The sequence below is a fragment of the Catharus ustulatus genome, chromosome 2, assembly GCF_009819885.2.
Source record: "Catharus ustulatus isolate bCatUst1 chromosome 2, bCatUst1.pri.v2, whole genome shotgun sequence".
Classification (NCBI taxonomy): Eukaryota; Metazoa; Chordata; class Aves; order Passeriformes; family Turdidae; genus Catharus; species Catharus ustulatus.
The window spans coordinates 29,821,083-29,833,138 of record NC_046222.1 but is presented as its reverse complement, the minus strand read 5'-3'; the positions used below and the strand labels follow the sequence as shown (position 1 = coordinate 29,833,138).

Here is a 12,056-nt window from a genome sequence, read left to right as displayed (position 1 = left end):
CTTTTCTACGTTTGTCATCTAAGATAAAAATTGCTCCTGGTCTTTTTAACATCGGCTTCAGCTCCTTTCCTCTTGGGTGCCTCAGTGTGGGAGTGTGAACTGTCACATGCCACCAAGCAAGGCGATTCTACAGGACTGAGTGACACCAGGGTGAGCAGGGCAAAGATAAGAATTCCAGTTCTGTGACAAATTTGGGGCAGGTCCCTGCTATAAGGGGATCCAGCCAGCCCATATATGAAAAAAGAGAAAGTAAAATTCACTCGCACTTTTTAATCAAAAAAGATACCTTTAATAGGAAAAAGGGTCAGTGGGGCAGTCTGTTTAAAGTCTCATTGCTTCAGAAGCTACAAGGATGAAGTTGAAGTGTTTTCCAGGAGCCCACAGTTGCACCGGGTCCATACCCAAGTTAAAGAGCCTTTCCAGAATGTGAAGTCACTGTATACAAGTCCATCATGACAGCAGTAGCAGCAGAAGCTCATACTACTCCCCACACTTCCTCAAAGGCAGTAGTAATTTTAGCACACGTCAGGGCAGCAGAAAGGGGATAATTGCTGATGGAGACCATCTTTTCTGTGTAGTCAACATTGACCTGAGAGAAGAGAGGGAAAAAAATAGAAGAGAAAAAAAATAACCAAGTTGCAAAAAGTTTTCACTAAGTCCCATCTCCTTTAGTACAAGAAAGACAAGGAGCCACTGGAGAGAGTCCAGCAGAGGCTAGAAAGATTATTAGGACACGGAACCATCTCTTATGTTGAGAGACTGCAGGGCCTGTTTTGTCTAGAGTAGAGAAGACTGGGGGGATTTCATTAATGCGTGTAAATATCTCAAAGGTGGGTGCAAAGAGGATGGTGCCAGACTCTTTTCTCTGGTGCCAGTGACAGAGCGAGGAGCAGTGGTCATAAACTAAAACACAGGAAGTGTCACTCAACAGGAGGAAGAGCTTCTTTACACTGAGGGTGGCAGAGCACTGGAACAGGCTGTCCAGGGAAGTTGTGGAGTCTCCCTCTCTGGAAACATTCAAAGTCCACCTGGACATATTCCTGTGTCACCTGCTCCAGGCGACCCTGCCTGGGCAGGGGGCTAGACTGGATCATCTCCAGAGATCCCTTCCAACCCTAACAACTGCAGAGGCAGAGCATTTCCTCAGCAGGGAAACTGCTGGCCCTCACTAATGCTCTCCCTTGGGAGGGAGAACAGGCCCAAGTGTTGCAGTTTTGGGCCTTTTTTTGACAAGCATACAGGGAAAAATGGGGGATTGGGTGGAGGGGAAACCAAGTCGAAAAAAAGGGCAGATAAAACCTCCATACTCAGAACAAGACTGAAAGCTTTTTACAACCCCAGATAAGGGATACACACACTTACCGAGCCGTGGGCAAAAGCTCCCACCACAATGACAACTGGCTCCGCTGCAGGAACCAGCTCACGCAGATCTGACACCTGTGACACTGCAAAGGAGGTACCAATCTTCAGGCAGCCCACGGGCAGATGGTCGCTGACTGGATTTTTAATCACCTACAGAAAGCAGAAAGTTAATGGGTGTAGAGGTGACAGACCCTGGCACACAGCTAGATCCATTGTTTGCTAAAAAAAAAAATTAATCAGCTGATTGCAGGCTGCATCAGGAGCTCATGACTGTTTCATCTGGAGCAATCCATCCTCATTGTCCATGGTATTTACAAAATACAGTGGTGATGTCATTTCACAACCAACATTATGTACAAAATTCAACATCACAAATTATCCTTGTCCAAAAATCAAAATGCGTTGAGGTACACATCCTGTTTCCCTGTCACCCTGATTACCCACCAAGTACACCCAGGTCCTTGAGCAAAAGCAATCCCAGGTGAGTTGAGGCTCAGTGATGACAGATATGCCCAGGATACCAGTGATGTAGAGGTAGAAGAGTCTTGATTGTGGGGAGCAGTAGAACGAGTAGCAGAGCTCCCCACAGTGGAATTCCTGAATAATCCAAAATCAAAAAAAGGCCACAAGACCTTCTCCAAGCACAGTAGGCAATATGGAATAGCCAGGAGAAGCTGAGGCACAGCACTGCTCCCAGGAAGAGCATCCCAAACACCACCTTCTCCTGCAAAGAAGCCATGAAATACAGCATGGTCAGGATCCCCAGACAGAGGAACAGAATAAGCCCTAGCAGATGTGTCTAGATGTTGCCAGATTCAGTGTGTATCTGGAAGATGCTCTTGAAACAGGCACAGAAGGAAGGCATGGAGGACTTATAGTCCCCTTTAGGCAACTTTGTCTCGGCTGGCAAGTAGGCTGCTGCTGGGATATAAAACCACTCTCCTTCTTTGGGGAATCTGGATTTTCCAGAAGTTACAAAACATATTTAAGTCATGATTAGTTCTTCTTCACTGCTGGGAATCTTGCTCCTGTCTGAGGAGCAGTGCAGCAAGGTCCTGCTCCAGCCCAGCAGCTCCTTGTTCTGGCATGTTCCTCGAGCCAGGTTTATGAGAGTCCTGTGTGGGAAAGGCTGCAAAGGCTGCTCCTTGTCCCTGCCTGCTGATCTGTGTCTTCAGATGGATGCACTGGACATATGGACATGCTTGGCTAGGGCCAAGCCTTCTCTGCCAAAATGACATCACCATCATCTTCCTCAGGCTGCTGCTTTTCTGGCATTTCTAGCAATAAGGGTAGTTCTTCAGCAGAGGGATCCAGTATCATGATAAACCCTTTGTCCCTATGGTTTATCCAGTCTTCCCCTCTGTGACTATAGAAGCCATTCAAGTTAATTGTATCTTCATTTCCACCTCTCTCTGCCATTTTAAAAGCTGTACCTGAAAAGTATCAATACCCAGGCATGGCAGTCAGGCTCAGGTGAGGAAGCAGATCCCTCAACTCCAGAGAGGTGTGTTTGGGATTTCCTTCCTGCAGCAGCAGCTCCTAGCCAGGACCCCTGAAACCAGGACCCCCAGCAGTGATGTGATGGAATAGAATAGCAGCCACAACCAGGACGCCCAACCAGAAAAAAAAACAGCTCCCCCACCCCCCAAAAAAAAAATTCCTCCTACATTGCCGTTAGAATGTTGCAACATTAGCTGTCAACAGTTACAGAATATTTACCTTCAGCAGTTTCTGAGGCCCATCAGCTGCTCTAACACTGAGCTTATGCAGCAGCTGAACTGGCAAAGAGAAAACAAGAAAAGAATCACTTAAGCTATGTGGTAATCTGCTGGAGGAATCCCATGCTTTTCCTCAGCTGAGCAAAAAGTCCCCTTTTAGAGTTCCCATCACGGTCTGAAAAAAGTTATTTTGCTGACAGCACAACCTCCTGCAGGCACTCCCCGTTGTGCTAAGGATCACACACAGCTAGGGTGTGCACCCTGGAACATCTCAGAAAGAGACTTTAACTTCTCTGCTCTATTCTCATTTTCACATTTTAAGGTCAGTGCCAGTTTTTGACTTTTCCGAAGTTCCTCCAATCCTGGGACCACCTTCCTGCATTATTCTACAGCTGGTGCAGAGCTTGAATCACTTACCCATAAGACCACAGAATCGATCAAAAGTTCTCGGGATTCTGGTTTGGGGATTGACTTCAATGAGAACATTCTTCTTAGTATGGACATAAACCTGCAGGAGCCCAGCCCGATTCAGGGGGCTGTCCATGAGCATCAGGAGACTCTGAAAGTGAAAAGCACACTGTAATGGAAATAGAAAGGCACAAGAGAGAGAATTCTGGGGAAAATTTAGGGTTAGCCTCCACAAATGCAGAAGGGACCGATGCTGAGGCCGAAAACTCATCCGATTACGAGATGTAATGCTGTAATACTAAGAAATCAAGCCCAGACCCAAACAGGGACTCTGTCTAAAACCCACCAAACTCGTGCCCGGGCTCCAAGGACACAAGCGGACCCCCGAACCCGAGGGACGATCGCCCCGAGCCGCCTTGCTGGACTACCCTGATCAGCGCAGGCCACCACAGACGCCGCCGGACCCAGCGGATACCTGATGGGTGATGTCGGGCCGCACCTCCCCGGGGTCCCGGCCGTTCCGTAGCAGCAGCGCCTTGTGCTTGTCGCAGTTGAGCAGCTCGAAAGTCTTCCCCACCTACGGCCAAAGCACGGACAGCTGAGCGGGAAGCGAGGGGATCCGTGCCACGGCCGGACCTAGCCCGACCTCCCACCGCCCGCACCTTCACGGTCTCCAGACTCGCCCCCTCCAGCACGACCAGGAGCCGCCGCTGTCCGCGAAGCCGCTTGCCCTCCAGTGAGCGCCCTTCGTCCTCATCCTCCTGCACATCCCCACGTGGTCGCCTGGGCGCCGCCATTTTGTCACGCGGCCCCACCGGCCCCGCTAGCCCCGCCCCGGCCCCGCCCTTCCAGCCGCGGCCACCAAAGATGGCGCCGGGGCGCGCCCTCTATCGGGCTCCGGCTGGACCCACTTCCGGAGCGCCGCGGCAGCCGCGCCGGAAGGCGAGTGCAGGGGACAGGAAGGGGCAGCGGGGGCGCTCCCGGCGCCGTGGTTTCCCGCCGGAGCGCCACAGCAGTCGCTCCTTCCGGTGTCCTTCCCGGCGGGGGCGGTGGCGGGGCGGCCATGGCGCAGAACCTGAAGGACCTAGCGGGACGGCTGCCGACCGGACCCCGCGGCGTCGGCACCGCACTTAAGCTACTTTTGGGCGCCGGTGCCCTGGCCTACGGCGTGCGAGAGTCCGTCTTCATTGGTGAGTAGAATCATCCCCCACCCCTGGGAGCCTTCGCGCCCGCCGCCCGCGCTGACCAAGCCCCCGCTTTCTCCCCGTAGTGGAGGGCGGCCAGCGCGCCATCTTCTTCAACCGGATTGGCGGCGTGCAGCAGGACACCATCCTAGCCGAGGGGCTGCACTTCAGGTAGGGTCTGGCCCCCACCCGGTCCCCCCAGTCTGGCGGGGCCCTTGCCCCTAACGCGCCTCCATTCCCCGCAGGATCCCCTGGTTCCAGTATCCCATCATCTATGACATCCGAGCGCGGCCGCGGAAAATCTCCTCCCCCACTGGTTCCAAAGGTGAGAGACAGGGGCCACGAGGTGGGAGGCTCGGGACAGAAGTTCGTAGTTCGGCGCTCCTCAGACAGTTATGGATCGTTAAGGGGTTGGAATAGGCCTTAAAGGTCGTTTAGTCACAATTTTCTGCCGCGGATAGCGACTCCTTTCACTAGATCAGATTGCTCAAAACCGCATTCAATCTGTTCTTGAACGTCTCCAAGGCTGGGGCATCCGTAGCTCCCCTGGGCAACCTGTGCCAGTGCCTCACCACCCTCACTGCATATTCTTCCTAATTTCCATCCAAAATGTCCCTGTCCCAGCTGGTGCCGATCACTCCTTGTCCCATCACTGCAGTCCCCAATGGAGAGGGGTTCTCCAGCTCCCCACAGGGCCCCTGACCCCTGGCTGTCCCCCCAGACCTGCAGATGGTGAACATCTCCCTGCGTGTGCTGACGCGGCCCAACGCAGCCGAGCTGCCCAGCATGTACCAGCGCCTGGGACTGGACTACGAGGAGCGCGTCCTGCCCTCCATCGTCAATGAGGTGCTCAAGAGCGTCGTGGCCAAGTTCAACGCCTCGCAGCTCATCACACAGAGAGCCCAGGTGAGCCTTGCCACGGCAGGCTTGGGTCGGCTCACAGAGGAACTGCAGAGCAGTGGGTGCAGGGAATGTTGTGGCAGGTGAAGGAAGGATGACTGTATTCCGCTGGTGGGTGGTGCAGCCACATGGCAAGTGTGTCCCATGTACAGCTTTGTTCTAATAGAGGTACAAATACTGTGCTGGCAGAGTCTGAGGAGGAAACTGGGTCTGTTGGTACACAGAGTGTGAAACTGCACCAAAGTGTAACATTGAGGGAAGGAGAGCTGGTTTGCTTCATGATCCACAGGTGTCAGTAGAACAGGATTTAAAAATACAGATCTTAGAATGACTGTCAGAACAAATTCAACTGTTTTGAAAGATTTGAAAAACAACGGGAATGAGCAATTAACAAAGCACTAACCTGTCAGTGATGGTGTTACGGAAGGGTAGCAAATAACTTCTGTTTACAATCGCAGAATGGATCAGGTTGGAAGGGACCACTGTGGGTCATCTGGTCCAGCCTCCCTACCCAAGCAAGGTCATTCCAGACCACATGGCACATGTGGAACATTGCATCCAGATGGTTCTTGATTGTCTCCAGTGAGAGAAATGCCACAACCTCTCTGGAGAACTTTTTGCAGTTCTCTGTTACCTGCACAGTAAAGAAGTTATTCCTCATATTCAGGTAGAACTTCTGTGTTCCAGTTTCTGCCCATGTCCTATTGTTGGACATCACTGAGAAGAGCCTGGCTTAGTTGTCTTGGCACTCTCCCTGCAGGCACTGATTAAAAAAGCTTAGAGTGTCCTCTGGGGGAATGTTGCAAAATATTAGAAATATCTAATGTAAAAATGCCTGTTTGTGCAAATTTATATTGTAATAGTTTGCTATCAGGGATTCTGATAGTTCTCATCACCTGTAGCAGCTGGCGCAGAGAAGAAGTGCTGATGTTGTTTTGAAAGGTTTTAGGGGGGGTCCTGCAGGACCAGGAGGGTGCTGAAGAGGAAAAGTTGTTAGATGAAATACAAAACATCTCTCAACTCTCAAAGACCACATCTCAGATCCACATCAAAAGAGCCAAAGAGTAGAACCGAGTTTTTATGATCAGAAATTATCTGTATCCACCTGGTCAGGGGCTTGAGGCCTTTGTGTTCATCCACATGGAGTGCACTGGAGGGATTCGTTAGTCTTAATGTAGAAAGAGAATGTGTGGAGAGGATGGGACAGCAAAGAATATCTCTGGGGTTTTGGCTGTACTGGGTGCAAAGGCTGTTAAGCATCTGTGATTTCAGATAAGAATCGTTTATTGATCTCTGAAATTTTTGAACAAACTGAATTACATTTGTCTTCTTGTCATGTGTCCATCCAGTTCTTGTTGTAATAAAGTGATGTGCTATTTAAGGAATTGATAATCAAAAAAAAAATAGTGATTTTATGTAGTTGTGCATTTACAGTTCACACAGGAAAGGTTTGTGTCACTATTTAGAGTTCTGCTCAGAAGCAGCTGCAGTAGAAGTAAAAGCAATGCTCGACTGGCCAAGCATGTGATACTGTAGCAATAGTTTCTGTTTAAGTCAATATTTGGTTCAGGACTTGTCAGGCTGCCTGAAAAAAAATCTGGCAAGTAAATGGAGAATAAATCAAAGTATCTAGCAACAGCACCCACCCAAAGCAACCAAAAAAAGTGCAGTAGTTACACTAGATAAGTAGCTACTGTAATTAAGAGATCTGATACAGGTTAAAAAAATTACGTGGCCATTTATTTTTCTGTGTTGGAGTACAATTATGAAAGCACAGCCTGCAAACAGTGGCAAATCCAAGGTGGAGAAGGAAATGCTTATTGCCAAAACTGTGGGAGCTATGGAACTGGATGTGGCAGGATGTGAAAGTAAAAGAAACTTTCAAGGTTTTTTTACCTTCACAATGCTACTTACATAGAACAGTTAAGTAGTAATTACAAATGAGCTGTGGTACAGTTTTGAAAATGCTTTTTGTGGCTGTGGATATGTTACTCGGAGATTGTGTTGATGTCCATGGTTTGGAGCTTGGGTTGGGGAGTACCTCTCCTGACACTGAAGAGGAGTTGTACCTCACTTTTGGAGTGTGCAGGGAGTGTGGAATACCCTGTGCTTGGTACTACTCTTCTTGCTGTGTTTGTGTTTCAGGTGTCTCTGCTCATTAGGCGAGAACTGACAGAGAGAGCCAAGGATTTCAGCCTCATCCTGGATGATGTGGCTATCACGGAGCTCAGTTTCAGTCGTGAATACACAGCTGCTGTGGAGGCTAAGCAAGTGGGTGAGTTCCATTGGTGCCTTTTCACTGAATTATTAAACAAGGAAGTGGAATTTGGGCTAGTGTGTCACTGCTGTGTCACTGAGTACAGGTACAGGGTTACAAATCTCTAAGCCTCCTTAGTAACAGAGCTAAGCAGGTTTATTTTACATGTGTTACCAAAAAACCGTAGCTAATGGGATAGACCATCAGAGGGACTGAGTTCCCAAAACTAAGGTTCCTCTTCAGACTGGGACTCTGTCACTCACTGCTAGAGTTGTATGTGGAGGGTCTGGGTGCTGTGGGTGTTACTCAAGAAAAGGCTCTCAGGTGTATTTTGTATTTGAATGTGGTCCCAGAATGTTGCCAGTTCTTTGGGAAGCAGAGCTCCTGGGCCTCAGTTCTCAGGTTCTGATGGAAAACACAATGTGGTTCCAATACCTGTGTCCTTCTCCCTGCAGCCCAGCAGGAGGCACAGCGCGCCCAGTTCCTGGTGGAGAAGGCCAAGCAGGAGCAGAAGCAGAAGATAGTTCAGGCCGAGGGGGAAGCGACAGCTGCCAAGATGATATCCTGCTTTGGGAGATTTTGTGGGATGTGGCTTGAGAGCTTGACAAGCCTGAGAATCTGTCACATTGGGCTCATGCTTAGGAGACTGTGATTGGATTCAAGTAGGTCAGTGTTCTTTTCTTGCCTCCCTTCTCCAGTTGGCTGGAGTGAGGTTTGTTTGAGGTGACAGGTCAGAGCAGAGAAGGCCACAGGCTCCTTGCTGTAAAGTTTAACTTTTCTTGGCTGTAATTGTGACTGTAATCCATAATGTTCTTCATTTGGGCAAATGAAAGTATGCATACTCAAAGGCCCATGTTACTGGGGTGGAGATTGCTTTCTACCCACTAAGATGTTCTTTAATATGGCTTAGGAATAATTCCTTGGCGGTAAGCAGCTTCTGTTTGTGGGATTTTCCTTAACTTTTTTCCCTCATACCTTGGGGAAGCTCTCAGCAGGAATCCAGGCTACATCAAGCTACGTAAGATCCGAGCTGCTCAAAACATCTCAAAAACGGTGAGCATTGGGCACAGAATTCCCTTTGTCCTTTTATAGTCCTTGTGCAGTCCCCCCAGCCCAGTAGCCACATGATGAATTTAAGGCGAATGTGATCTGCCCTGTCCTGATCTTTGTTCCTGCCCAGCCCTTCTCTGCTTAAGTAGAGCTTAAGACTTAGCAAGGATCTGCAATTAGATGTGAGGCTCAGAGTTCATGCCCTTCATATGACAAGGCCAGATCCACATCAGATTCCATCACCCACCCTCAGCTGGAGCCACTGAAAGCTTCTGGTTACCTTCAGCTGAGAAAGGGGGACAGATAAATGTGGGATCAAAGGTCTTTGTGACAGAGAGGCAGAATGAGCACTTCTTTTAGAAAGTCTGATGGCTCTGGGATGGGAAGTCAGAAAGTTAGGGAGCTGTTTTGGGCAATTGTGTTGATTTAACAGAGGTCTTAAGTGAAAGAAACAAGAGTACTGTATCTGAAAGGGGAGGTAGGTTCCTAGTGCTATTCCTCCATGTGCATTTTTAGTCCTTGATGCCATGTCTGTAATGCATTTGTTTTTCAGATTGCTGCCTCACAAAACCGTGTGTATCTCACAGCAGATAACTTGGTACTGAACCTGCAGGATGAGGCCTTCACCAGGTAAAGAGGCTGGGTGCCTGGGTTTGTCTGTACCCCGTCTGGGAAGCTGCTCCCTTTTCTGGAGTGCTCTTAGGATCTTTTTCTGAAGGGAGCCTGATGCCAAGGGATACAACCAAGTAGGGAGCAGCCTCTCCTACTGTGGAAACGGGGATTTTTGTTAAATCTAATCAATTTACTCTTGTTTTTTTTTCTTTCCCACCTTCCACCCCTTACTGCTTCTGCTGACACAGAGGAAGGTAAGGCACTGTACATTTTTATCCTTTTGTTAGTATTGGAACTAGGGTGTTGCTGTTTCGTGGTGCCTGGGATGTTTCTGGCCCGGGCCGTTTTCGCCCTAGCAAGTTTATTCCAATCTCTACCTCAATTTCCATTTGTGATGTGAAACTTGAGCTTTCCTTGCAGGGACCACACAAACATACATGGAGTGTGCAGTAATTGGAGCACCATGTGTGCCTCATAAGGAGCCTTGCATGGGAAATGCAAGAGTAACTGTGGAGCGTTCTCTGATCTATCACATGTACAGGTGTCCTAGTTTGGAGGACAGACACCTAGTTAGTTGTCTGCTGAGAAAGGCAGGAGCTTCTCTTTGAAATGGAGAATGTAAACCCCCTCCCTACAAATTATTATAATTTTGAAATCAGGGGCTCTCAGCCAAAGATATGGGAATTAGGAATAACAGTTCTTTACTAGGGAAATTAAAATAGAAATACAATACTGCAAAGAAACAAACCCCAAACCCCGACAAAGTCAGAGTACAACCTGATACCCCGTCAGGCAGGGTGTTGGTAGTAGTCCCATTAAATGGTGGCTGCAGTCCTCTTGTAGTGACAGATATGGTTCAGTTGAAGCAGTGGTCCTGTACAAGGTGCAGTTTCCCTCCGAAGGTCCAGTGATGATGTGGAAAAGTCCGGTTTTCCTCTGGAGTCCAGTGGAAAAAGGGTTTAATTGGTGTCCCAATTCTCAGTTTTTATCTTGTTAGGAAAGGCTTGACTCTTACCCCTGGCTGGAGCAACTTCCAATGGGATGGAGTAATTTTATCAGTCACACAGTGGGACTCAATGGACCATTAGCAGAAAATGACTCGCTGCAGGAAGGATGGGTTGTGAAAAGATAAAGAACAATGCCCCGCCTGGTTTAAATGGATGGCCCGTTAGCAGAATGTCTCCCACGGAGATAAGGATCACTTCCCCACCCGGTCTCAACAGATGGTGATAGAATAGATACTTTTGGTCACATCCTGTATTGCAACCCAAGACAGCAGGGCATCCTGTGGTAATGGCAGACAGAGCTGTAAGGAGGCAGGATCATGGGAATTTGTGTTGGTTATTCTCCAAAAGTTTTCCAGTTCATGCGAGAACACCTCATTTCCTGCTTTCAGAGCTGTCAGGAGTTTGATGCCTTTGCCTAATCTGTCCAGTGTTTACTGAAAAAAGCAGTGCTAACTGAGCTAACAGGATGCTGCTAAAAGCTTTGATTTCTCAGAATTGAGAAGGGAAACCAGAGTTGGTTTCTTTTTTGTGGGATCTTTGCTTATAACATCCTTCTTCCTCATGTCTGACCAGATTGTGTTATATTCTTCCAGAAGATTTAAGAGGCTTTGGGAAAAAAGCCCCGCCTAATAGGAAGGACTTGGAAGTCCAGATCCTTTATGTGTGACGCCCCATACCTGAGAATCCATATTGAGGAGCTGGTACAGCTTTGCTTGTTCTTTCTGGACTGATGACTCCCTTCTGTCTCCCTTTCAGTGACAGTCTCCTAGCCAAAGGGAAGAAATGAAAGAAGCTGAAGATTCCTAGAACCAGCGTTGCTGACCAGCAGAAGATAGGAGTGAGGATCTTTGAACTCCCTCCACTAGTATTTTTTGTCCTCACTATGAAGTTTTTAATCCAGTAGCCAGATTTGGTCCCCTGCCTCTGCCCCATCTATGGTGATTCAGTTACAGGAATGGGCTCTGCCTCTATGCAGCTGTAATTCCTTCCTCATTCCACCAGTTAAATTTGGAGAGTGGGCAAAGGGGCTTACTGGTATTAACCCATGTGGATATTTGCCTCTAATCTTCATTAATATTTAGATTTGTGCAGGATATCAAATTATTTTTTGGCCAAGTGAGGGAGTTCTTTTGCCATCAGCATCAGGCTTTTTTTGTAGTGAATTTTGTTTCTCTTTCACTCTTGATCCCAAGAGAACTTGGGACTGAATTCAGGACAATGCCATTCATTGGGTGCCTGTCACTGCTGGAATATCTTAGTGTCACTGTCTGCTCAGTGATACTTTCAAATATTTGTAAAAATTAAAAATCAACCAAATTTATATTGTCCAAGTGTGCTTAGTGCATGGAAAAGAAGAGGTTATTTTATGTAGGGGGAGATGGAGCAGAGGTTTTATTTGGTTGAAATTAGAATGAGGATGATAAAGGGAAAGGAACAAAAGAAAGAAATACACTTGTGGCCACTGGCAGATCATCACAGTGTGGGGAGAGAAGAAAGATGTTTGGATGCTCATACAGCTGTGTGTGTGACCAGGGCTGGTTCCTTAGCTGTCTGTAAG

General features: G+C 48.2%; 2 protein-coding genes across 2 annotated transcripts; one reads left to right on the top strand and one right to left on the bottom strand.

Annotated features, from left to right (window-relative positions):
• Nucleotides 1-273: 273 nt before the first annotated feature.
• Nucleotides 274-4,316, bottom strand: EMG1 (EMG1 N1-specific pseudouridine methyltransferase). Its single transcript, XM_033052301.2, has 6 exons — nt 4,151-4,316; nt 3,964-4,065; nt 3,498-3,639; nt 3,082-3,140; nt 1,363-1,512; nt 274-589 (listed from the first exon to the last, which is right to left on the bottom strand). Exons 1-6 carry the CDS (start codon nt 4,283-4,285, stop codon nt 476-478), a joined length of 702 nt encoding a protein of 233 aa, XP_032908192.1. The 5' UTR covers nt 4,286-4,316; the 3' UTR covers nt 274-475.
• A 183-nt stretch (nt 4,317-4,499) lies between these two features.
• On the top strand, nt 4,500-11,819 carry PHB2 (prohibitin 2). The gene is made up of 10 exons (XM_033051471.2): nt 4,500-4,678; nt 4,759-4,843; nt 4,918-4,997; nt 5,394-5,578; nt 7,718-7,847; nt 8,285-8,388; nt 8,805-8,882; nt 9,433-9,509; nt 9,740-9,745; nt 11,255-11,819. The coding sequence occupies exons 1-10, from the start codon at nt 4,552-4,554 to the stop codon at nt 11,283-11,285; spliced, it is 903 nt and encodes a 300-aa protein (XP_032907362.1). The 5' UTR covers nt 4,500-4,551; the 3' UTR covers nt 11,286-11,819.
• The last annotated feature ends 237 nt before the right edge of the window (nt 11,820-12,056 follow it).

Coding starts and splice junctions, on each gene's coding strand:
- EMG1 (XM_033052301.2), bottom strand. CDS start 4,285: ATGGCGGCGCCCAGGCGACCACGTGGGGATGTGCAGGAGGATGAGGAC. Junction 4,066..4,150: donor CGAGTCTGGAGACCGTGAAG/GTGCGGGCGGTG, acceptor CTTTGGCCGTAG/GTGGGGAAGACTTTCGAGCT. Junction 3,141..3,497: donor TCGATTCTGTGGTCTTATGG/GTAAGTGATTCA, acceptor TCTCTTTGCCAG/TTCAGCTGCTGCATAAGCTC.
- PHB2 (XM_033051471.2), top strand. CDS start 4,552: ATGGCGCAGAACCTGAAGGACCTAGCGGGACGGCTGCCGACCGGACCC. Junction 4,998..5,393: donor CTCCCCCACTGGTTCCAAAG/GTGAGAGACAGG, acceptor CTGTCCCCCCAG/ACCTGCAGATGGTGAACATC. Junction 7,848..8,284: donor TGTGGAGGCTAAGCAAGTGG/GTGAGTTCCATT, acceptor TTCTCCCTGCAG/CCCAGCAGGAGGCACAGCGC.